Source organism: Lonchura striata, chromosome 5, assembly GCF_046129695.1.
Source record: "Lonchura striata isolate bLonStr1 chromosome 5, bLonStr1.mat, whole genome shotgun sequence".
In the NCBI taxonomy this organism is placed as follows: domain Eukaryota; kingdom Metazoa; phylum Chordata; class Aves; order Passeriformes; family Estrildidae; genus Lonchura; species Lonchura striata.
In genome coordinates this window covers 42303650-42330536 of record NC_134607.1, presented here as the reverse complement: position 1 = coordinate 42330536, position 26887 = coordinate 42303650, and the positions used below count along the sequence as shown (strand labels likewise).

General features: G+C 40.0%; 1 protein-coding gene across 1 annotated transcript in view; it reads left to right on the top strand.

The window, feature by feature from the left end:
* The window catches only part of PPM1H (protein phosphatase, Mg2+/Mn2+ dependent 1H), a 130102-nt gene that overhangs the window by 48550 nt on the left and 54665 nt on the right, over positions 1 to 26887 (top strand). Inside the window, exons 2-4 of the mRNA XM_021547410.2 lie at positions 9038 to 9203; positions 17801 to 18145; positions 24640 to 24752. Coding sequence (XP_021403085.2) covers positions 9038 to 9203; positions 17801 to 18145; positions 24640 to 24752 — 624 coding nt within the window. The remainder of the gene's footprint in view (positions 1 to 9037; positions 9204 to 17800; positions 18146 to 24639; positions 24753 to 26887) is intronic.

Below are 26887 nucleotides of genomic sequence, written 5' to 3'. Positions count from 1 at the left end.
CTTGTTAAGCCTTCTCTGTTCCTGGGTGGGAACACGTCTCTTCATCCCACCTCCTGCAAGGACAGAAGGAGCCTTTGGGGAAAATTCACCCTGAGCTTGTGGCATACCATACCAACTAAGAGTGTTGTGCAGACCCCAGAACTTCAGTACCTTCCCTCTGGATAAAGGTAGCAGGTGGGCTGGAAAGGACACCCTTGTCACCGGCACTTCCACAGAGCTTGATGCTCATTTGCTCACTGCTATTTGTTTGCTCTTGGGTAGAAATCCTGCATTTGGTTGTCATTTTTCTTTTACTGGCACTGATTTTAACAGGGTTTCTATGTTGACTTTCACTCTAAATTAAGATTGCACCTGGAAATTTTCATCTGTGATGGCTGAACAACTGGGCAAAGATATTAAGCACTTTGACCTATATTACATGAAAAATAAGTGTTTTCAATGACATAATATTTAACTGAATTTTGTATAACTTTCATGAGAATCACCACAGGTTTTTCTTTAGAGGTGTTTGTATGTATGTGTATGTAAAATAAATGTTAAAGTACTGCAAAATTTTCTTAATCTTGTTTTGCTTTAATTACTGCAACTTTTTATATTTTAAATTTATGAAAGCTAATTTTGGAATTGATTGTTAGCCGCAAGAGGAATAAATGAATGTTCACTACAAATGTTTTGATGAATCATGGTCTATAAAGATTAAGGGAGCTGCCATTTTTCTGTAATCTTTTATTCTAGGCTCAGGATTGCTGACATTTCATTGGTTTGCATTTAGCTTCTATTTTAACAGCTTTAAAGATGAGATCTAGGAATGCAATTTTAGTAACAGAAGTAAAAGATTGGGTTTGCAGGCACATTTCTATGGCAAAGAGTCATTGGAGTGGTTTTTTGCACATGGCCCCTTCTTGCACATCTGCTAGCTAATGTTCTCCCAGAGGAAAAGTGATGGATGTAAAACTCCAGCAGAAGGGTGTATTTTTTATTTTAATTATTTAAAATTACCAGCATATAAGTGACTCTGAATTAATTTATTAGTTGTGATAATAAAGCTATACATAATGTTTTCTCCCTTTTTTTTTCCTCCCCCTTGTCTTGCATATGTGTGCTTCCATACATATAAATTTCTATAATGACTTTTAAGAATAAATTAGCAGATTGTTTTCTTTCAGGTTGTGGGGGCTTCAAGTACCTGCTGCAGTAGAGGGATATTGTGAAAAAGGCATTAGTGTATATCTGTGGAAATGTGTATCTTCTCTGTCATACTTGTAGCGATTATCTTGGCGCTAAATTCAGTTGACAGCTGTATAAAAGGGATTAGTACTGTCATTGCTCATCTCTTGGGGTTAACTTTCACACATGCTAAATATGGGAGATAATATTTTTTTAAAAGCTTGAACCAGTTTTGCATAAGCCATTTATCTTGATTTCTCTTAACCCTGAAGCTGAGACTGTGGTCTATAGCATCAGTCTATAGATGTGGGATTTACAGCATTACTTTAAGCACATAATTTGCTTCACTGTAAGCATAAGGAGAACTTTTATTTGCATATAATTGGCATTTCTGTAAGGAAGAGAGTGTTTATTTTAGATGTGCTTTTAAAAGTAGAACTTTGGGAAGGAAACTGGGGAGGAGGGGGGAAGTAGTAATTTGTTTTCTTCATGCATGTGCATACATTCATTTAAAAATCTAAAAAAACAAAACTGAGGTCAATTCAAACTGAGCTTTTGGTTGGGGTTTGGTGTAGTAGTAAGAGTAGTGCTGAGCTTGTAGACAGAGTGAATATTTTTGAAACACAGATGCCCCTTGCTGTAGCAGTTAGGAGCAAGTTACTTTTCCTTACCTTTTCATCATTTTAACTAGAATTATTTCTGTATTTGTCACATAACTCTGTGGGGACAGCTGAACCTCCTATGCAGCCATTCTATCAGACTGTGTCTCAGCTATGGTGCTGCCCTTATGGGGGATGTCATGGTCAAGACTTTATCCACCTCACATGCAAAAGGTGGTGTACAGCTCATAGGAACTGACATGGAAGTGGCTGCTTTTCCTTTGCATTAGCAGGAAAGGAATGGCTGAACTTTGGTTTCCATCTTGAATGTGAGCTCTAGGATAAATGCAAAGATGTTTCTCATCTAAAAGCAGCTGATAACCAGTATCCAATGATGTGTTTCTTGGTGTGCAGTCAAAAACGAAGTATTGTTCGTCAGTGAACTTTCAGGATCACCCCTAAAAGCTGTGACAGTGAAATCACATGTGATAAAATGGCTGTGAGCAAAGTAAGTTACTGTTGTAGTGTGGTTTCTTTAGCTTGAGCCAGATGCCTCAATTTCAAGAGCTGTCAGTCCTAATGTGCAAAGTCACAGGTACTTTTCACACATGGCTAATGAGACATGATAAAGGATATTCCTGTAGAAAGGGTCCATTTCTTTTCACTACTATTTAGGGGTTTTTAATGATTTCTGCTTCAATTTGAAGCTGAAAACTTTTCACACCAGCCAAAGCTGGTAAGTATTATCAACAGCATAATAATGTTATAACATAATAACATAATGAGGTAACATAATGCTATAACATAATAACATAAGGTAAACTTTAGCAGCAACAAAAATCTAGAAAAATCTAATAATGCATTAAAATCTTAGAGTTTTTGTGCAAATATATTTATCTGGAGGCTTACTTCAGCCGATTGAATATGCCCAATTCATATAAAGAAGCATAACTTTTAGAACTTTCAAGGCAACTTCCTCCTGAATATCATGGAAATAAATGTAGGCCCATTTTCCCCAGATTATCAGGATTTGAGAATTTAACTGTTGGAGAGAAGAAGAAAAATGTCCAAGTGCATTAGTGGAAACTGGACTAGGACACTGGTCAACACAAAGTTGTTTATTTTCATTGTCTTCTGCGTCTCTTGCTTATATTTCAGCAAGTGTTCAACAGCTAGGCAAAGCTGCTTTAAATATGGATGATGAGCAGTCTGCCCTGGCATTCTTTTAAATTTCACTGGTTTTTATGGGAAGCAAGTGGTGGTTCTTTTACAGTGTCAAATTAATCTTTGGTTTTGCAACCTTGTCTTACCCTATTCTGATAGCTAGTATAGAAGGAGTGAGGAAGAAGAATTTGGCAAGTAATATTGCCAGCTGTGGCTGGGACTGCTCAGCTCTGAAGTGAGATCATGCTTAACCGCCTTGTATCCCACTGGTCTGGTTCAGCATCTGCTTGGGGCTCACTGTCCCTTGGTTTTCTTCTGCAATACCTGCATGCTAATTATCTCCCTGTGTGGTGGTCATAGAGCTTGTGCATTCCTGCAGTGACCTACAGCTGTTTTGTTCCTTGTAGTCACTTAGTATTTAAAGGTACCCTTTAAATACTAAGGTGTGCTGGTTTGTAGCATTTTGGGAAGTCCATATAAATAACGTCAGAGTGGACTTCCCTTCCAAGATGTCATTGACTTCAGCCCAAAGACAAGCTGTGTTACCAGGTTATGATCATCTACACTGAATTTATGGTAAATTTCCAACACAAATGCTATTCTACTTTTAGACTTTGCCTATTTTAATCCCATATTTAGATCTTGTGAGTTTGATGGGTGCCATAGCTTCTAGCTGGGCCTCAAAGTGAACTTGGCCTGGTATACCCGTGTAATTGCTCGTAAGAGAAACAGGATTTTCACAGCACATCATTGCAAGATTTCATGGCTAAATATTCACTTCCTCCTTGGTTAATAAAATGAAAATTTTGTTTTGCCCCAATGATTTAGACAACTGATTTGTGTCTGCCTTCAGTCTCTGCCTGCAGTGGACTATACTAGTGAGTGCTTTGGTTTTGATGTGCACAATGTGACTGATACAGTAATGAATGAATGGAACTGCTTAGGCTGCTTGAAATGCTGCCTTTCATCTCAGGGAGAAGGTGAGCAGCTAGAAGGAAATCTATTTCTAAATAAATCTCATGTGGGTGAAAGGGAGGAAACAGACACCTACCTGGAAATCTAAGACTTGTAAGTGAGATGTCACAGAAAAAAGCAGTAGCATCCACTCACATTCTAATCCATTAAGGAAAAAAAAAAAGGTGGGAGGGGCAAGTAAAGCCAGCAACACTTTTGTGAAAGTCGTTTTTTTATGGTATCTTTAACCATCGCTCTAAATCTGTTAAAATTATAACACAAAACTGTTAGAAATGTATTGTCTGTTGTCTGAATGTATAGTATTAATTAATCTGGTTTACTTCTGTGTTTTTGATTGGGCTGGCTACAAGCTGGTGTCATGCAGTTGTGGAGTGGTGTGTGTGTGTGTGCCATAGCTGGAAAGAGGAGAGACTGGTTGTGGCTCCTGCAAGGGGGAGAGAGAAGGGTTTTGTGCTTCCTGCTGAATTGATTAATTCAGAGTCAAAACAAATACAGGTGTCCATTGCTAGTGTAAAACCCCAGTGGAAGGTAGAATTGAAAATTGCAGTGTACAACAAGCTGCCTATGGATATATCCTTTTATTTCTAGCTCTTTTTTTCTCTCTAACCCTTAGAAGCTTTTGCCTTTTTTTGGGATTGATATTTGTGGAGCAAATGAGCACAGGTTCCCCAAATAAAAACATCTTTCAGGGCATGTTACAAGCAATATTCCTTTATGAAGCTCATAGACTGTTTGAAGCTTCTGTTGTGGGCTGTATTTTGTTCCAAGTGGGCAAGGCAAATGCATTAGGGATTTTTTTTGGTGGGTAAAACCTTATAGCTATAGCACAGCTTGGAATTTTGGCTGATCACAATTTAATGTAATATCAAAGGGCATAGTATAGAAAGGAATGAAACATCCAAAGAGTATATACTGGTATTGATGCAAAAAACCCCCCCAAAAATAGAGGGATGAATAGAAAGGCGTTCTTAAGACTGAAGGTTTGTTTTTGGTTTGTGTTTGCTTTATTTTTGGTTTGTGTTTGCTTGTGGTTTGGGTTGTTTTGGGGGGAATTTTTGACACTGTCAAGGCCTGTTTTAGATATCTTAAAATAAATTTCAGATTTTGCAGTGATCATGGCACAGAACTTTGAGCTCTGCTTGTTGAGAGAAGAATAGAAGCTCAGTGTGACCTACATTTCCATCTAGTCAGATGGACTTTGGGGTCTCCTGAGATACCAAGAGGATCTTAATTGTGAGCCAAACAAACTAGCTGGCCCCTGTCTGGTGGATTTGCTTTTAGCTGAGGACATGTTTATGATAAAGACTCGTGAAACACTTAAGTGTCCATCAAGATTTGATGCAGGTACTTCAACTGCAACCAAAACCCACCACCTGACTGTGCAGGCTTCAGAAAGCTCCTGTTTGGAAAGCAGGATGGCTTTTACTAATACCACTGTACCTCAAACTGAACTTTAGGATTATTTATTTATTACTGAGAAACGTGTTTGACACAGTACAGACAGGGAATTCTGTAAAAGGAGGGGCTTCTGATCTGGATACATTGTTTGGGTTGAAGGTTGCAAAAGATTGAATAGGAGATACATGGGTATTAGGGGAGAGGAGGGAAAGGATGGAAAGGAGTTGGTCATTAATAGGTCTAATCAGTGTCTTGAGAAATTTGGAGAGAGAACAAAAAGAGGAATTTACTTGAAAACATGTGTGTAAGTCAGCTAGAGAATTATGTAGGCCTCACTCTTAATTAATTTTTAACTACTTTTTCTCTGCATTATTATTAATATTAATGATAAAATGGAATTGAAAATAGTGGAGCTGTTTCATCTAATTTTGTTTACTTTACTGGTGGAAAACTTAGCTTTTGAGTTAGACAGAAAAAAATACACGGGGGCAATCTTTGGAAGCTGAGGTACTTCATCAGTGGAAGGAGGGGCAGATTTTCCATAAAAAATTACAGAGGTCCAATTAAGAGTTACCTTTTGGTGATATGAATATCTTGTTAGCTCTGCTATGTTATTTGTATAAGCAGCTTAGCTGTGATTTTTGTTCTAAGTTGCAGTGTGGGAGAGCAAGGAGAAAAGACAACAGTGAAATCAGCATCGGAAAGCTGGTTGAAAAAATCGCCTGTAGAGATTTAGGAAACTGCAGAAAGAAAAGGATTTCAAAAGGCAGCAAAGACAGAGCTGTTTGAAGCTGAGTAAAGCTGTCTGAAGTTTGAGTAGTTGTTACCAGCTTCTGTGCTTGGCATCAGGCACCAACACAAAGCTCAAGATTTGAAATTAAAAATCATGGGGTTTCACTGCAGCAGTTTTCCAGGATTTGCCTGTGAGGTGGGATATGAGAGTAGAAGAGTGCCTGTGTCAGAAGAGGAGCAGCTTTTGGTGTCTAGACACTGTATTACCTGGGAGGATCCATAAACACCATTTTGACGTTATGATAAATTCAGGCATTCCCAAGGAATACAATACACTTAATCTTCTGATGAAGAAAGAAAAACTGGAATTCTGGGAAATATATTTGATTTCTTGAATTAAATGTGTTGTTCAGAGCGCATTCCTCCCTCCTCAAATAAATAATACTCCTTTACACTGACACTCCAACTCCCATGTCTGTTCAGTGTTCAGTCTTGCCAGGTTCCTTTTGATTATATCTTTCTCTAGCAAGGTGCTTGGTACACAGTTTCATCTCCAGGTGTTTTGTAATAGCTGATTGTCAAGCCAGTCTCTTGGGTCACTGTGTTCTCATAGTCTTTCTAATGTATTCAATGCATAGAAAAATTTTCTTTATAAGAGCCTTAAAAAATGATAATATTGTGCATAACTTGACATGTTATTAAATATCAGAACATCTTCCACCATACAAGTCCTAAGGTCCATCACTAAGCTCAGAAACCAGGGAACTCCAAGAGTTTAATGACTTTTGTAAGGAACAATAAGTAGAACGAAAGTAGTGATGTTTGTAAGGAGTAACTTTGGTCTCTTGTTTTCTGCTTCTTTTTTAAAATGGCATTGAAAACAGCAGCATCAGTAAGGAGACTGGTCAGCTAAACTAAATATTGATTAGTTCCTGATGTGATAAAACTACACTTTCTCTTCTGGTGCAGTATTTTAATCATGTTTGTAGCATTTTAAACTGAACAGGTCTTGATCAGCTGATTTAAATGCTTTGGTATTATGATTTTGTCATGTGTGTTGTGTGTTCTGTCCTCCTCCCCAGACACTTTCACCCCATTTTTTAATATATGCTTCTACCTTTCCTAATGTCAAGAAAATGAGAGTTTTCAGACTAGACACTTACTGCATCTCAATATTTGATCTGCAATTGCCCAAATGTTAAGCACTACAGGTGGTAAGTGGTTAAACTGCTCACAAGTGCCTTGCAACTAATTGCTCCTTCATCTCTGCTCTCTATGTATTTTGCAAAATAATGTTATCCACAATTAGTGTTTCTTTACAAGACATGCAAACAAATGGTCGTACTGTGCCTACAGATAGACTGCAATGTGAAGCATTTAGCACTATAAGGAAACTTCCCATTTCTGAAAGCAGTTAACTGTAGTGGGCATACATTTTCTTTTTAAAAAAGGCTGTTTTTTCAGAGGCAGGAATACTCATTTGCATGTCACGGCATCATACTGCTCCTTGAAAGTGAAAAAATGTTATTACCTTTAAGCAAGGCTGACACAGACTTGACATTTCAGCAAGAGCAGGCAAGCTGGAGTTCCCTGCAAGCCTTCCTTTGGTTTTTGTTTTCTTTTCATTTCAACAACCTTTTAACAAGTATTTTCCTATCTTGTAAAGTTTTACTGTAATGAAAACATTAGGGATTAAGAAGTCAGGTATGTCTTGAACTTGCCATGAGGATCATGATGTGCCTTTAAGCTGTTTTAGTTTCTGGTGAGGCAGCAGTTATTTCTAAAGACATTGAGTGCCTGATGTGAAACTCGGTGCTTATCCAGTAGTGGAAATACTGTCTCTGAGTATCGGTCAGCTTGTTGACCCCAACTCACAATGAAGACGAATGGGTGGATAGTGTTTGTGGAAGAAAATGTGCTTCCATCAAAGTCACAGTGTCTTTGCTTGGCTGGAGCAAGATATTGTCCCATCTTGCATGGGATTTCCCTGTGTGAACCCAGAACCGTCAACTGATGCAAAATTGGTCAGTTTGTGATGAGATTCTCATGTCAGAAGTGGAAAATGTGTTTGGGCTTGCCTGTTCTGAGATCAATGATAGGAACCACAGCATTTTGGGTACCAGAGGCTTCTGATTAAGATTTTAAAAGCTTGTTGGTGGAATAGCTGTTTATTTCAGCCTCGTCACTGATCAAAGGAAGGAACCTGTGGTATGAGTCTCAGGATACCTTGGGCTGTTAAAAGCTTGTGCTGAGCACTAAGTGCTGAGTTTTGCATGCCTGCAGCTCTTAGTGCAAATCTTCTGTTTTCTGGGCAGCTGGGACAGATAGTTTGAGGTAGGATTCTAGGGGCAGGGGGTTACGTTGTGCACTACTAAAGGGATGTATTTAGTATGCATCACTGTATCACTGTGGTACAAGCAAGCTTGACTTGCCTGTCAGAGACAAAGTCTTTCCCTTGTATTTCTGTCACAGCATTTCTAATATATGCTGTTTGAACAGACTGCCTTTAGCAGTAACAGCTTTGTAGATTTATAACAGGTATTTTGTCTGTGCAAAGACTTGGAACTTGACAGAATGCACACTCTTAGCCAGCAGATCCGTTATTTACAGCAGAGATTCTGACAGGTAGAAAAGCAAATGGGGGTCTCATGTTTTAACTGGGAGGCATATGTGTTATCAACTTCATCCATAAAGTAGTGTCTTTAAAAAAAGTGTGGCATGGCTAGGGGTGAAATATGCTCATGGCACCATTGGTTCTTATTCACGTAGTTCTGTGGAAAATGCTTGTTGTGTCATGTGTATGTGTACTGAAATAAAAAGTATACCTGTGTGTATGTTTGTATCTCTGGAAGGTGGTCAGGTATTTTAATTCAGTCAGTACTTACAACACTGCCGGGCTCTGGTTCCATACATCTCGAGTCACATTGGGAGATACAGATGGGGGCTTCTGTGCTTTGCTAATCTGGTCATTGTTTTCTTTTCTGTTTTGTTTTTTTTCTTAGGGTAATAAATGCAGGGAAGAGCACGCACAATGAAGATCAAGCCAGCTGTGAGGTCCTCTTTGTCAAGAAAAAAGCTGGAGGCAGTAATTCTACACCAAACAAGAACTCAACAAAACGGAGGTCATCGCTGCCCAATGGAGAAGGTCTCCAGCTGAAAGAAAATTCGGTAAGCAAACTTCTGTATCTTGTCAGTGGAGAAATACAAAATAAAAGGATGTAAGAATATGGCACTAAAAGGTACTTTCTGAATAGTTCATATCTTTTCAGTTACCTCTTGCTGATTATCTCTGCTTAAATGCAGAACATTTCACTATATTTTTCTTAGCTCTACTATTTAATTTTTTGTGTTGAAAAATGCTTCTTGCATCTAAGATATTTTGGTTTAAAGATGTGCATTTTTCTTTTTGTTTCATTTCTGAAATATAATGTTGAGAAATTTTAAGATGAAGAAAGGGCTGGAGCACATTTCCTGTGAAGACAGGCTGTGAGTTGGGGCTGTTCAGCCTGAAGAAGGAAGGCCTCCAGGGAGTCCTTAGACTGGCCATCCAGTACCTAAAGGGAATTGGAGACAGGCTTTCACAAGGACCTACAGTGACAGGAGAAGGAGTAAGGACTTCAGACCAATAGAGGATTTAGTTTAGATATTAGGCAGAAATTCTTCACTGTGAGTGGTGAGGCAGTGAAACAGATTGCCCAGAGACATTTGGCCAGGTTGGATGAGACTTTGAGCAGCCTGGTCCAGTGGAAGGTGTTTCTGCACATGACAGAGGGGTTGGAACCAGATAATCTTTAAGGTCTCTTCCATCCTGAACCATTCTGTTTCTGTCATTTACACAGATGCCTCATGGTGCCACAAAAACACAGGTCAACCACCACCTGCTCTTTCTAAGTTTCTGTACTGTTGTGTTGGCACATTTGCACTACATGGAGCTCTGTGGACTCTGCATTGGCAGCTGTTTTCACTGTGCCTAAACAGGGGTCAGATAAAGAACTATATAAACAATATAGGCTGTTAAAATGTGTCTTATATCAAAGCCACTAAACCCCATCTTCAGCCAATGTTGGAAAGATACTGCGTCTCTAATTTAATCAGGATAATCTTCTGGTTTTGCTGGTAGGGTAACGTCATCCAGCACATGGAATTCAGTGATTTTTGTGGACTGTAGCTTCCCTCATTTGTGTGAAGTGTGGTGTATGTCATACACTTGGCTACTGGCAACTGTCTGCTATTTTTCATCTGTCTTGTTTCCTGACCGGCTAATTACTTCATCTGCTCTTTAAGCATGAGCTCAGCCTCCAGCAGTAATTGATAGTGTGTGTTCAATTCCAACATTTCACCGTGTAATACTAAATGCCCTGTTTGAATGTTTGAGTCAGACAATGTAGATATGCTGCATTCCTGCTGCTGAAGAACACAGGTTGTCCCTAAGTGATAATCAGTTTTTCAATGGACTGTAAGTAGCCTTTTTTGGTAGTTTGGAGTTTTTTTGGTTTTGTTTTGGAGTTTGGTTTGTTTGTATGTTTTGTTTTTTGTTTGGTTTGTTGTTTTGGTTATTTTTTGTCAGTTGGTATGTGAGTTTCTATTTTAAATCGGGTAGTGATTAGCAGTCTGCTTTGGTCTCTCTCCCAGAATTCCATGGCTTGATATACCTGATGGCTGCAGGGTTCATTGGGGTCCTGAGAAACAAGCATTCCTCTTGTATTGTGTCCCTCCCAAACTCTTACTCCTCCAGTTCTTTAATATTGCTGCAATATTTTCAAACTGACAGATCCTGTAGGTTTGCAAATTACCCTATTCTTTCCTCTTTAAAAATCTTTCTTCAAATCATGTTTCAATTCCTGTGTGCTGATATTCTTCATTGTATTCAGGCAGTCATGATTTCTTTTTTCAAGTACATTTTTGCAAACTCCTGGATAAAGAATTAGAATTGTGCCTAGAACTTGTTGGGACTAGGAGTTCTACACACAGTCACGCAAAGTAAAGCAGAATTTGTTTTAATTAGCTGTGTATTTAAAAGTCTTTCTTAGAAAGTCCATGCCTGCTGTTGGTTCAGAAAGGTGCTTGGTTTCAGGAGTGAAACTTTTGTATGCATTAATTATGTTTAATGAAGCAAGCATTTAGCCACAGTACTTGTTTGTGTATGGAAAACACAACAAGACAGCTGCCAGTGTCCTTGGTCCAGGGGATTTGCTTGTTTGACACTACGAGTATCACTGTGCCATGCACACAGGCACACAGCAAAGACCCCTGTGCACACACCAGCCTGGGTACACACATCTTGCTGTGTAGAGATATGAGATTTGGTCTCATACCACACTAAAGTTCCAGACCTACCATGTGAGATACGTGGTCAGGGGCCTGTGTGTCTGGAATGTGGGTAAATGTAACTGTGCTAAGTTTGCCTGTTTTTGCATATTTTAGGGGCTTGCATGGGACATAAAAACCTTTGTAACATTGTTTCACAAAGCCCGATTAACTTCCAGCATCAAAAGCTTCTCAGGAGCAAAAACCATAGCTAATCACCTTTTTCAGATGGAACTTTCTTTCCAAACATAACATAGCTAATAAGATAACATTGCATTAAAAATATAGGGATCTAAAATAGTTTAGTTATTAGAAAGGCATCTTAACTAACCTTGATGTTGTCCATTTTTACAGTTGATGTACTGTTATGGTAGTGTAATGGTAGGGTCAATAAATGCATGTTTTTAAAACCTGTTCTTTTTATCCATTTGATATTTCATGATTGTCAGTAAATATCTCCTCAGTAGATATGTACTTACACATAGTTTATGAGAAGTATCTTCTGGAACGTTCTGATTTTTTCCTTCTCTTTTTGCTATTTCCTAGTTTGATTCTGTATTTTTCATCTTGATTTTGGAAGAAACAGCCACTCCCTTTCAAGTTTCTTGAGAGAAATACTTTTATTTCAAATCTTCTGCTCTTGATTCTATTTCTGACATATTTTGACAACAAATGAGCATAACATCTAAATTCAGTAGTCAGCTGATCCATATAATGGATTGTACTGTTTTCTAGCTACTTCTTATTTATTTGTTCTTTATGTTCTCTTCTTATCTATGTATTTCCTTCTGTTTTCTACATGGCCCTGATGGTGCTGTCACACTCATTATTTAGTTGTGGAAAACCTATTCTACCATGTTATCAGACCACAGCTTGTGTATTTAAATTTGTAATATATTTTCCCAAAACAGGCAGCATATTCCTGGAGAAAGTTTTCTACTAGAGGGCAGTCTTACACTAACACTTAGTAGGATTTTTTCCTTGCTACATATTTTGTTGGTTCTAAAAAGGGGGAAGAAAAAAAGCACATTTCTATGTTGTGTCATTTTTTTTTTCCGTATTTTTATACTGTGAAATATAATACCCTCACATAGCACTGTTAGCAAATATTTTTTAAGGAGTATATGAAGCTGATGTTAAATGTGATGAGTGTACACCTTAATTTGTATGAATAAGAAACACTGGCTTTAGACACTACAGTGAGTGATAGAATATCATCCCAGGAAATATTTAGTAAGAAAGCCAGAGGCTAAATAGTGTAAATGTCTCATAGAAAAATCCCACTGTAACACACAATCTGAAATTGTCTCTATGTTGTGAAGCAACTTGCAGAAATACTGAAGGAAGAAGGAATGAGGGAAGAAGTTCATTGAAAGGATTTAAGTGTGGAGCACAAGGGAAATAGGCAGTGAAATTTAAACTTTATGTAACAGAGTCCTTTTCATCATCCTCAGTTTTTTTTTTTTTCCCCACAGACTCTTTGAGAATGGCCCATGCCATCTTTTTCTTCTGTTTTTTGGGAAGTTTGTGAAACATTAGCTACACCTGAGATTGTGTGATTGTTGTTTAATGCTACTCCCTTCAATCCAGCCCTGTGCTTTGACAAAGCAGCATAAGGGAGTTGGAGACCCACGAATTGTCCATACAAGTTAAATGCCACTGTCATGGTCTTGACTCTCCACATTGGCTTCCAGGGGTGGAAAGGAGGAGGTGGTAGGCCAGAAATGCAGAAATGGAGAAGTGAACATTTCTTTAACCCCAACACACAAATTCTGGGAAGGCTATTAAGTAGCATAAACATGGTTTTCTTCTTGAAAGGGTGGGTAATAAAATGAGCAGATCAGTGAAATTAAAGATTCTTTAAATTCAACCCTAAATTAATTCTCTCCCCTTCCCCCCCATCCCACTCCATTGCTGCTTGGTTAATTATATCTTCTGTCTCTATTCAAGAACATTAATGTTAAATTGCACATCTTTTTAATTTTTAAATGCATTTAACTGCAGAGTACCTTTATGATGAATGCTGAAAACCATCAATAAGCAAAGCGGAAAACATGTGCTAGGATATTGTCATAGTGACAAGCTGCAGGACTTCATGTGATGCATTATTAATGTCATTGTAATGTGAGGATACATAATTACTAATTCTGCAGTCTTTGCCACAAATCTGAGATGTTGTATGTTTTGTGTGGCATAAGGCTTGTACCCTATCACAGGCAGCTGAACATATTGGTAAAATGAGGAGGCTTTTCTCTGAGGATTGGGGTGGCAATTGCTGGCCCAGTTCAGATTTTATGAGAACTCAAGTTGCTCTCTTAAGTGTTTCGTGACTGTAGTTCATATCTGGAATAATAATAGTCAGGGTAGGTTGTAGTTCCCAGAATAAATCTTTAGTGGCAACATGATTTATTTGTCTGTTTGGGATTACCTCCATAACAACAATCTGAAGGTTTGCAATGTAAAACTGCTGTCTAGCTTATCTGAAAAGTGTGGCCCAAAATGATCTCTAGCTATTGCTAAGGTTTTTCCCTTTTTTTTTTCCTTCATATCATTGAGCTGAAATTATGTATGTGTATATATATGCAATTTCTCTCATGATTTCTCATCCATTTCTTGACCCAAAACTTTGCATGTCTTAATTATATTTTACAATTGCAAAACACAGGAGACTGCTGAACCTTCCTGAAAGCTAGGTCAGCAGTTGAAGAGCCTGAAGCATATTATATTTCTTAGTACATTCTGTACTAGGAAATTAATTGTAAGGTTGGTGCAGTGAAGGATTTGTTTTCTCTTCATATTTCTGGTAGTTACTCAGCCTGCTTGTTAGGTAAGAAACTTTTGAATGAAAAGCTGAAGTAAATCACTGTGGTGACTGACCACACTCTTATTTGAGGATTCTGTCCAGATAAAAGAAGAAATAAAGATTGGTGTTTGAAAGACTACTTCTGGCAGAATACTGCCAGTGCTAGTAAAAATAGATGTCTTGTTCTCTGAGTTTGCAGAATGTCAGTTCTTTTTGGGAAGAAGTTCAAGCTCCCAGATGTAAAAGAGAGCAAACAGCAATGCATGTGCACACCAGAACAGGTAATTGCTTGGTGGCTACAGAGGTCATCTCAGCTGTGTGAGCAACAGCAAGGACCCTTCTGTGCATTTTGTCTCATCTGCATGCCCTGGCTGCTGGTCCTTGTTTGTTCACTGAGTCACTGCCTTAATTGCATCATATTTTTAATTCTCATTGAATTGGTGTGGTTTTGGGGAATTAATTTCTTCCAAATAGAGGAGCTGTTTTTATTCTCAGGGTGGGGAAAGAGTTTATTTTTTCTTCCTTTTTTAGACAGCTAATATGTTATCTGTGGTTCTCCTCTTTGCTAGTTCAAAAGTAAATGAAGCTTTGTAGGAATATACAGAAGTTTTTCAAGACTAATATTTAGGTTACAGTAATGCCTGCAGATCCCAACTGAAGTTAAGGCCCTAGAGCATCTTGCATAGAATGTCTGTATGAGAGCAGCATTATGGTAGTCATCTCCCCTGAGTGCTTAGAATACAGACTTTACAGTTATCTAGGGTGCTTCTGCTGTTGCTAGGGAGAAATAAATCCACTTTGGAATGAGATGAGCATAGTCTGAAAATGCAGGGGGTTTTCTGTCTGCCCAATATAAGGGCAATTTAGAGAACTATCTTGGATGTATGCAGTGTAGATGTCTGAGCTTAGCTGAACTGGTAGCAACATCCTCTTTGTTCAAGAATTACTACTCCAAAAAAGGACAAGATCAGTGGACCACCACAGCTGATGTGGCCATGCCACGGTGACATGTGTCAGTGAGAGTCTGAGAATACAGCTCGAGTCCATGTGAACTTCTCTGTCCAAATTTGTGCTCCCCATTGGCTTAGGGGAAATAAATGGTAACATTTCACTTTCCCTTTTTGTCAGGGGCTATTTTCAACAGTTTTAAAGTGTTCCAGTCTCATCTTTAATTCCCAAACTCACATGAGGCTTGATCAGTGTAAGACATATCCAGAACTGAGATCATAGTAATAAGAATAAATTGTGTTAATAACTGTCTTCTTTATATTCTGAAAAGCTGTAGCACAGATATTCTGCAAAGCTGTAGCTGGGGGTTTGCTTTGTAGAACTCATGAAAATGGAGTGTGGATCAAACTTGTTCTTGATTGTAGGTTTCTGTTCTAGTTTGGGGGCAGGAGGAGAGCAATGACAAAATATCAGCTTCTTTTTGGTGGAAGATAAAATATTTTAATCTCAATCAGAGTTGAAATGCCTTGGAAGTTCCCCCCCAAAAGAGAACACATTTCCAAATGAGTAGCACCTTTAAAGGACATCAGGACAAAAACTGTGGAAGTATTATCCATGGTGCATCATAACATGGATTTTGGCCAGGGAGACAAACTCTTAAGAGAAGAATGGGAGCAGAAGTGGTTTGATATACAAATCCCAGGAGCCACGGTGTTGTCATTTTGAATAAATAATTTGTTTTCAGCTGAAATACTTTCACTTTGGAAAAATTGTTTTTGATGGCAAAATACATTTTTACATGAGTAGCAATCTATTTTTACAAGCAAGTTTTTAAATTACTAATCCTCTTAGCTGTTAAAAATTACTTACACAGAATTTTACAGCCAGCTGTTGTGTGAACTTGGAGGGATTCTGAGCCCAGAGAAAGGTAGTACAACTGTCAGCCCTGCCTTCAGGTGGGAAGTTTCACAACTGGTTTTGTAATGAATTTACCAGGCTGGGTATGTGTGGGGGGAGAGGGAAGGGGCGTTTGGCTAAGGAACCATGTTTGGAAATGTGGACACATGCTGCTTTTTCCACCATTCTAGGATGTATCCTGTGTGATCCTTACTGTGGTAAGGAAACAGTACTTTAGGAAAACACCCCCTTATCACATCATTTCAGTGATGAAGAGTGCATGAGGGACTGATGAATTCATCCTTTGGAGGAGCTCTCTGCTGTGCAGATGACTATGCTGTTGAGGCTTTGGTTAAGAATATATTTGAACTTTACCACATCAGCAGTGCTGTATACAAAAAAAAAAAAAAAAAAAAAAAAAAAGTGTTGACTTTTATGTGATTTTTATTATCATGGCACCTTAGTGGAGGAGCTGAAACAGCAGAAAGTAAAAGGAGCTGCAGTTCACAGCCTTGTCCATAAATTTGAAATAGGCAGTACTTTGGACATGAAGTGCTGGGATTCAGGTAGTGCCTAGACTTTATGCTGATCTGTAGTGTAAGGGAGCAGTGTTCAGGTGAATGAAACAAATAATGTCTGCCATCTTAAATTAGACCACAGTGCAACATGCACATGTAATTTTGAGGTTCTTTGAATGTGGTGAGATCTCGGTTACATTTTCTTATTACAAGGTATTTTACAACAGTATAGCCTCATATATTCCTGTCCCTTGCAAAATTGTTTCTTTCTAAATCTGTATTAGTCCACCCACATCTGACTTGCAAGGCAGCCCCACTAACAGCTGTTTCTGCATAGCTGGGAGAAGGTGCAAGATTAAATTAAATAGAGGGGAAGGAAAGACAGGTAAGACTCTTTCCCCATACTAATGCCAAATATGCTGTCATGCAAAGATAGGTATCATTATGCTTTAAATGGTTACCTCAGGATTGCTAGGTGAATTTCTCTCCCCACAAAAAGTTGAGCTTATCAAGAGTATGGCTGCTTGGTATTCTCCAGTCATATTGGAGATTGTAATGCTCAGACCTACTCTGCCTCCAGCCCTGGGTTAATGCCCTGTCTAAGCAACCTCACCATTTCCAGTACTATATAGGAAACTTTTTAGGGGACTGTGAAGAACCAGGCAGTGGACATAGAGGCTAGATCAGATGAAGTGCTGCTGATCCCACTTGCGTCTGTCATCCTCAAAGACTTCTGTGCTGGTGCTGTTTCCTGGGCTGGCACAGGCAGGGAAAGTCTGAGTTTCCCCATCTGCCAGCATGGATGAATCTTATCTACCAGCTGTGGAAGTGGAGTTCACATTTGTTGCTGGATGTCAAACTGAGGTCCTTTGTCTCATGCCTAGCAAAAAAAAAATGGTCTGTCACAAAGTATCAGGTGCTGTCTTGAGTAAAATTTTGATCTTTCATAGTGGTATGTCTATCGTATATTCAAATGCTATTCTTCTACAACCTATGATGGCTGTAAGGTAAGAAAGATTCAGCCTTTCTTATTCCATTTTTTTTCTTGGGCTTTTTTTTTAAGAGGTTAAGGAAAAGAAAAAACATGCTGGGGATGTTTGGCAAAAACAAACATCTCTTATTTCAATCAGAGTTGTACTGACACTGTGGGTGGGTATTTCAGAAAGAATTTTGCCTTTGGGAAAGTTATCTGTATTTCACCTGCTGCCTCTGTGCCACCAGTCACCTTGCACACAACTGCATAACAGTGACCATCTCTTTTCCTTTCCTTTCTCCCCCTCTTGCTTCTCCAGGACACAGATGGGATCAACCTGTACTACTGGTCCCTGTTTGATGGACATGCTGGGTCAGGGGCAGCTGTGGTCGCTTCCAAACTGCTGCAGCACCACATCCTGGAACAGCTGCAGGAGATTGTGGACATCCTGAGGAACACAGCTGTCCTCCCACCCACCTGCTTGGGAGAGGAGCCTGACAACCCGTCCACCAACAGCAGGACACTGACACGGGCGGCCTCCCTGCGCGGTGGTGTGGGAGCCCCGGGCTCACCCAGCACGCCTCCAACACGCTTCTTCACAGAGAAGAAGATCCCACACGAGTGCCTGGTTATTGGGGCCATAGAAAGTGCATTCAAGGAAATGGTATGTATGTCTTAGGGACCTGAAGTCCATGTTGTTTATGTTGAATCACATGACCTGGAGATGATGAAGATTTAGATTTTTTTTCTTTTTCTTTCATTGCTTTAACAACATCTGATTGTGAACAGAACTGTTTAAGAGCCTCAACAGCTTACCAGGTACACCCATGTGAAGCAGGCCCTGCATCTTAAATCTGAGGTAGCACTGTGGCAATGGTTATGGATTACTTGAATTTTCAATGTATGATACTCTTCTTTTTAATTTTCTTCTCCCCCTCCTTATATAAGATAAAGATCAGTACTGCCTTACAGTGCAGATTTCAGCACTGGCAGTTGTTATCAGGCTGAGTATGTGGACATGCACTTTATAAATCCTCATTGCCCTACCAGAGCAGCAGCAAAGGCTGCTTGGTCCAATGACCCATAGTTCACATTGGTGTTGAAGTAGTGACTGTAGAGTGTCTGCAGCTCTTCACTGAGGCAGATCTTGTGGATGAGTGGGGCATGAAATTCATTCCTGCCACCCACCTGACTTGTGTACAGCCTGAACAACTGTTAGGAAACCATGACCCTGTGGGAACAGAATATTCATCTATTTCCCTATGAATTTTATCCAGCACATGCATTTAATTAGAGACTACAGTTGTTGTTACAAGTAGTGCTTTACTTTGAGTCCTGAATAGCAAAAAAATTATATTTTTCTGGATTGTTCTTTCTTCCCAAGGAAGTGCAGGCAAGCAGACCCACCAACTGGGTTTGGACTTGCAGGTGGGTAGGTCCAGGAGCAGCATGCATAGCCATGTCTTAGGCATGCTTCAGTGGGGATTGTGGGGGCAGATTTATGCACTGTGGGTAGTGGGCTTGGTTTCTGCTAGATGGAAAGAAAGAGGAGGATGCATGAAAATCTGTCAATTTAGCACACCTTTTCAGAAAGGGAGGACTAAATTGCTTCCTTTATTTGTTGAGAAATGAGGGAGAAGGTGACCATGCCCATCCACTGCACCCTAGTGGATTCAGAGCATGCTTAAAAGGAACGCAAATTTCATGCTTCAGTTGGTGTAATTTTGAGGCCAGAAGAGTGCCAAGCTCTGAGAGTGTGACATGATTCTCTCCTATTGAAACTGTCTCCAAGTGCAGGCAAGATGAGAAGTGGAGTTTTGTGGGACTGGGCAGTGAAAGTAACAGAGTATAAGAGGGCTGTTTCAAGTACTCTGCCTCTCTTAGGAGAACAGCATGTGCGTTACCCATTGCTGCCTTTGTGAATGTGTTTTGAGTGAACAGGGCTGTTATTGCACTGCTTTATTTTGACTTCACATCTCTGGTAGGTTCCACAGAAGACCATCTCAGCTTATGTTCAGAGATCTGGTTGTGAGGAGGGCTTTTGTGGGTAGAGTATGACAAGTGCAGAAACACTGGATAACTCACTCAGTTATGGTGTTCAGGTATTCCTTGTATAGCTCATGCTAATCTCTCCTCTCTCTGTTTCTAAATTGAACTAAACAGAATATTTTCCTCGGTGCATCTTTGTTCTTATGCTACAGACCACATATCTTAATTCCCACTTGCTTTATATTAGAGGGCTGAAGTTCATAATTGTCTTTGATAAACAAATTACTACTCCAATGCAATGTAATTTCAGCATTAAGTTTTACAGGAAATCTTATAAAAATGGTCAGCTTAAAGAAAGCAGTAGATAAATTTTATCTACTTTAGACTCTGAGGGGCATTTTAGGCAAAATAGTATTTTCTTTCATCTGGGAGCAATTCATAAAATCAACATTTCTGTGTCTCATCTGTGCTTGCAGTACTTGATCTTCCTCCAGCCTCTAACTTCCTGCTAGCTTGTACTCCTTTTAGTCTTTGCATGAAGACTTTGGGCCTCTTGCACAGCACATTGTTTAATCAGCTTTGTACTGGAACATCATGGATGTTGTTGAGTTAGGTCAGCGCAGTCGAGCTGTGCAGTGTGTACAAGGGGTTTGTGCCAGCAGAGTGTGTCAGTTTACCTGGCACTTGGTGAAAGCTCAAGTTTCCTGGACATGTTGGCAGACTTCTTGGTGGTTTGCCCTGAAACACCAATTGCTGCAAAGGATTCTTGTGAACTGAGTGAAAATAATGAGTAGATAAAATACTGTTTTTCAAAGAGTCCGAACTGACACATTTATTTAATGATGGCTTTGTCGCCTTTTCCTGGGAGCATTTAGTATACCATTGTTTTTTTTCCCCAACTTGCTTTTGAATTCTAGTTGAGGTCTCCTTAGTCTTGCCTCAAGTCTCAAATAAAATGCAATTCATGGCTTTCAAAAGGCTTAAAAAATTATTTTTCCTTTATTTGATGTGGTTTTTTTGGACAGTTCTTGTCTAACAGCTACATGCAGTAAAACACTGTGGAAAGCTTACACAGATCATCATTGCCTAACTTAGACATTTAGCAATTAAATTTTCTCCAGTCTTAAGTACATCTAAATTATGTTTTCTGTGTTGAAACAGGGATTAGGAAGTTTGTGCTATATTTTCGGATAATTTAATGCCCTGTCTAAAAAACAGCAAATGTCAGTGATTGTCAGTATCACATTTGTTCCAGTTAAATGGAAATAAATAAGCTAAAGTTCTGAAGTTGTCATAAGTCAAATCCTCTAATTTTCATCTGTTGAGTTTTAGGAAGTGGATTTATAGATTCAGTTCAAAGAAGTCAGGAGGAATGCTTCCAAGTGCAGTTCCATATTGAATAGGAACATCAGATTATTGTCCTTTCCCTGTATTTAACCTTGTATACATGTGTCATGTTGTTTGTATTTGCAAGAAAGGTTAAGAGCACCTATTCTACTCTGAACCCCATTTAATTTTAGATGGAATAAATGGCACAGAACTAGTCTGTATGATTTATTGGGAGGTATACGTCTCTATTCATTGTATCATGATTTTCTTCTTTATTGAGTTTTTTTTTTTTACTTAGATGAAATCTACACAGGTGCTTTTTTTTTAGATTGGTGCCATTTTAATTAATTGAACAGTCTTGAGAGAATGTCATGTGTAGTACAGTTCACTTTTTTGAAGTTTCCTCTCATTATATACCCAGTAGAACTGAGAGTTTACATAGAATGACAGGCATTTGATGTAAAGCATGCTAAGGAGTTAATTTTATGTTTATGCCTTCTGAAACTTTTATTTTAACCAGATACCTAATACTGTGTGTGTAAAGCTGCTGTCTGTCATAGCAAGGTTGAGATCCTGGAGGAAAGGCTGCTGCTCGGAGGATAAATATAGATGAATAGAGGGTGGGAAGAGTGCAGCCAACAGGTTGAGGAAGGTGATCCTCCCCCTCTACTTATCCCTGGTGAGGCCACACCCGAAGTGCTGTGTCCAGTTCTGGGCTCCTCCATACAAGAAAGAAAAGGAGCTACTGGAGAGGGTCCAGCGCAGGGCAGCAAAGATGATGGTGGGATTGGGGCATCTCTTGTATGAGGAGAGATTGAGGCAGCTGAGCTGTTTAGTCTGGAGAAAACCGAGAGGGGATCGCATTAATGTGCACAAATATCTGAATGGCGGGTGTCAAGAGGATGGCGTCAGACTCTTTTCAGTGCTGCCCAGCAACAGGATGAGAAGAAATGGCCATAAACTAAACCACAGTTTCAGCTCAGCCTGTGGAAGCACTTCACACTGAGGGTGGCAGAGCACTGCCCAGGGAGATCATGGCGTCCCCCTCTCTGCAGACATTCCAAACCCACCCGGTTCCTGTCGGCCACGCTGCCTTGGCCCGGGGCTCGAGCCGGGATCGGCGGAGGTGCCGCGGGCGGCAGCTGCGCGCGGCCTCCGCCAGGTGGCGGGAGCGGCCCGCGGCTCCCAGGCGGCCGCGCTGCTGTGGGGAGCCCGGCCCGGCCCGGCCCGGCCCCGCCCGGCCCTCCCGGCCCGGCCCCGCCCGGCCCGGCCCGCCCCGCGGCTCTCCCGCCCCGGCCTGGCCCGCCCCGGCCCCGCCCGGCCCGGCCCTCCCGCCCCGGCCCGGCCCGCCCCGCGGCTCTCCCGCCCCGCCGCCGTGCGGGAGCCGCCCTGCCCGCTCTCACCTCCGGCCGTGTCCTCTGCAGGCTGCGCTCCGCATCCCTCACCAGGAAAGGGGAACCAGACCTGGGGCAATCTAGGGAGCACCTGCCACCCGCTGCTGCATGTGTGCCGGCACGGACGGCAGAGCTCCGACTGAATTGATTCCTCGAAAAAAAAAAACCAAAAACACAAAACAAACAAAAAACAAAAACACAAAACCAAACAAACAAAAAAAGCAAATCTCACCCAAAACAAAATCAAAACCAACAACAAAAATTCCGCTAGCTCAGAAATCTTTCTCCCACTGGAAAATGAGGAAAGTTTTGCATACACTCCGTCTAGAATGAGCCCCTGCACACTCATAAAAGCTTTAGAGGCATTTCGGGGCTTCTGCTCATGTTTGTACTACTTTCTCAGCGCCTCTGTTACAAAGTATTTCATTATAAGCCAGTGTCTCTACATCAGAACGAATTGGTGGCATTGGGGAGCATAGTTTTATTTTGCTTTATTTTTCCCCCTCAAATCTTGTTGAGCTGTTGGAAAGCCTTCCCTTCTTTCCTTGCTGTTGAAAAAGAAAATGTCAAGCAAAGTATGTAATATCGAAACATACATGGCACTCAATGTACTCTGACAAGTCGTGGTAGTAAATTGAAGTTCTAGATGGGAGAACCCAACAACAGCAATAATTTGAGAACATGCAGTACACAGATGTAGTTTAAGTCAAGAAAATTCTGAAAAAGAGACCCTAAGGATTATCCATCTTCTCTCCTATAATAGATGCTTCTGAAATCTGCTTATTTGAAGAAATAAATTTTAATTTAGGCATTCCAGCACTTTCAAAGTATATGTATGACAGAGCTGAAAACAGGTGAGGAATTGCACGTTGTCTAAAGGTCTTGAAGGGTATTCTGAACTGTGGAAATGAAGGTTTATTGAAATTCCTGGCAGTGCTTGGAAAATCGGTAGTGTTTGTAAATTTAAATTATTTTGATGGCTAGAAATGTCTGATGCCTTTGAACTCTTCAACTTAATTTAAAAATATACAGAACAGTATAAAAATTTAAAAATATACAGGACAGTACCTCAGCACTGTGTTCATGGCACAAATGGGATGTATGTGCATTGGCCAGTGCAGAGTCAGCGAGTTGTTTGACAGACGCCTCTGCCCACTGGCTCATGATAGTGCCCAAGTGCTGCTGAGCATCCCTGCTGCTGCACCAGGTCACTTCCCTCCCTTGAAATTTGTAGGAGACAAACTGTGGGACAGGTTTTGTCTCTGCAGATTTTCAATCAAATTGAACCTGTCATGGTTTGTATTTATTGTAGTCTTTTTCTTCAGATAAACTTAGCTCTAAAGTAAAGCTCCAGATTTCATACCCTAAGGCATGAACAATTTGAACTGTTTGTTGCTTGGTGCAGATATGAAAATGGTTGAAGTATAGATCTGTGTGTATGCACACACACACACAGAGGCAAACATATATTCATAATAAAAGCAGCACCACATAAAAGTAGGCAGGGTTTAGCTGGAAAAGATCTGCCCGTACTTGCAATAGTGATGTTAAATTATGCTCCCTGTTTGAATCCAATGGGATTTGGTTCTGGACACAGGACAGAAGGGTAATTTGTACCATTTTATTACCTGAAGCTAAACTACAGACAGCAGAATTAATTCATTGGCATACACTTCAGTGTTTGTTTAAAATGTATGGATGAAAGTAGCTCATTTAGTTACTTGCTCTGTGTTCTGCAAGCTTTCTTGGGGCATTGTATGTGTATTTATATATATGTGTGTGTGTGTGTGTATTTATGTGTTTGTTATTTTTCTCTTCAGGATATTATTGACTGTTGGTGAAAAGTATAATTTGGGTTCTCCACTTCTGTTAAGCAGAAGGACTCTTTTAATATATAATGTTTCTTGCACTCAGAATCCGTTTAGTATCCACTCATTCCCTGTGTTTCTGAAGGGTAGACTTGTGGCAAAACTACATATTGCTATTGTTCTTAAGGTGTATACCCCACAATCCTAGCATTCCTCTAGGGAAATAGGTAGTTATTCATGTTGTAGCTGAGTCTCATTAGTTTTCTGCTGTCTATGTAAAGCACTCCAATTATACCACCAGGTACCTGTTGTTACGCTTCATTTATCTTTGCCTTCATTGTGCTTTTGCCATAGCAAATTCTCTTGCATCCCTGAGAGTTGCTATTTATTCCTTAGTACCTGATGTTTTGCACTCTCCTGACCTGATTTTTCCCAAACATCTTTGTATAAGTAATAGGTACTCCTCAACTTTCTGTTCTTCTCCCAGCTTATGTGGCCATAGCTGCAAGAAAAGGCAGACAGTGGGACATACAGTTTAATAAACATTCTATTATATTTTTATTTTTTATGGGAGACTTCATTTTCTCAAGCATTAATTGTAATACTGTCTTTATAAATCTTGTTCTCTTCTCCCACAGGATTTGCAAATAGAGCGAGAGAGGACCGTGTATAACATTTCTGGTGGCTGCACAGCCCTGGTGGTGGTGTATTTGCTGGGGAAGCTTTATGTGGCAAATGCTGGTGACAGCAGGTAAGTGTGTTGTCTCCCTATCTAATCCTTCACCCCAAACTGCCCAGGCCTGGTGTTACTGAGTTCCTTAAATGCAAACAGCATCACAAGAAGATTGTGATTCTTGGCTGGACACTTAGCACTTCTCACTGAAATGAATGCAAGTGCCAGGGATGGCATTCCAGTATCTTGAGCAGTGGTTGCAGTCAGGGAAACTGACAGCACTTCTAGTCCTGTAGCAGTTTCTGAATGACTTGATGTTTGCAGAGAAGTGGAAAGATGCTGAAAAGCCATTAAAAAAGAAGAGATGTTGCATGTGTAGTAGAATTGTGTGTTGAACACTGACAAGGTGACTGTATCCGGAACAGCTGGTAGGACTACATTTGTTCCATAGGAAATCCTGTGGCTCCTGTTGCCAGGCTTAGTCTTGTTGGCCATTTTGCTTCCAGATTTTCATGTAATTGAAGGTAGTGATCAGTACACAAATAGCTGCTACTCTTACCTTGGGGGATGAGGAGAGGGAGACAGGCTATCATGGTATAGGTTCTCCACCTTGTCCTGTTCTAACTCAAGTACTTGTCCAATTCTCAGAGCTTAATGCTGTTGCTCAGGAACTGTTGCTTTGTTTTGTTTTGAAGTTGGGTTCTTGAAGACTCATGATAAGCATTTTCTTTGTCTTCTGATGTTGCTGAAGATAGAAGCATACTGGAAATCTCTCACTTGCATTCTTTTCCCCTCACTACCTCTGCCCTTAATACCACTGGAGAGAGATAGTGAGGCTCTTGCAAGATTTCAGACTTCACTTGTTTCTTTCAGGAGTGTCCTGCATAAAAAGAGCATAGAGAAGAGTTTAAATGCGATATGATCTGCTCTTGTATTCTGTTCATTAATAGCTAAGTAATTCACATCTGCAAGGGTATTGAACCATGTTGTCTTGATGCCTAAAGAAGCTACCTGGAACAGAGGCTAGACAGTGTTAAAGGAATAAAGTAGGCATTTATTAAAAGGCTTTTAAAGGATATACCTTGGGCAGTACAGGAGCCCAGCTGTGGCTACACCCAAGATCAATGACCGGTCACGAGTTTTCATACTTTTATAAATTTTGGTCCATTTACATGTTGAGGTTAATTGTCCAATTACAGTTTCATACTTTGAAGTCCCATCCTCCCAGTTTGCTTTCCTCAATTCACTGTTGTTTATACTTTTGGGGCCTGCAACTGTAATGGTGTCCTTGGTTCTTGGGCTGGAAAAGGAATGTTTTGTCTAACTAAAGTGTGAAGAGACCTTGCTAACACTTTATATGAAATTCTGAGTTACACACTTATGCAGTACAGAATCTGAAAAATATGAGAGCTAAAACTTAAGGCATCAGTCTTTAGGTAAAGACTGCTATGTTTGTGTTTAAGGTTTGTGCATACACAGTTCATGTTTGTAGTGTGTACACCCACAGACTTACAGAGACAACACTTAAAAATTAAGGGTTTTTGTAGTTTAAACCTAAGATTTTTATTGCCTCCTGCTGCTTCCTGTGTAGCAAGTCAGATAAATCCTTTGTGCATAAAATTCCTGTTCTTGTCATGTTGGTGATTGTTTTTAAGATGCCAAATTTGCTGTAAGTGTTGCAAGTTTTTCACCCAGTTTCTATTGACAAATGACATATTTGAATCTCATTTTTGTATCAAAATGTCGAGTCCTCGTATGGTACCTGCAAACATGTTTGAGGTGATCACCTACCTGGTCAACAGAACTACTAGCTGAACTACATTCTATCTCTTCTGCCATTAAATTAGAAATAATCAAGTTTTCTAGTGCTATTGCTAGTTGAGTCTCTTTCTTTGAGTTGGCTAATTTGCTTTATTGTCTCTTAAAAGTGTACTGTGTAAAACTGGGCATGCAGGATTTATATCTGGGTAGCCAAGATCTTTGTTCTTAAATGTTCTTAAATTACTAGAACTGGCTACTTCCAGTTCCCTGAGGATTCCTTCTGTGCTGAGCAGGCTCAGCTCCTCTGCAACCTCTGATACCCAAGGGCAAGATACTGATGTTGGCGGTGATCTGGAGTTGGTGCCAGAGTATTGGTGTAACTGTAGTTAAACGTAATAAGTCTTCAAGAAGTTTTGCATGTTTATTAAGTACACCCAGAACCTCTGTTCAGA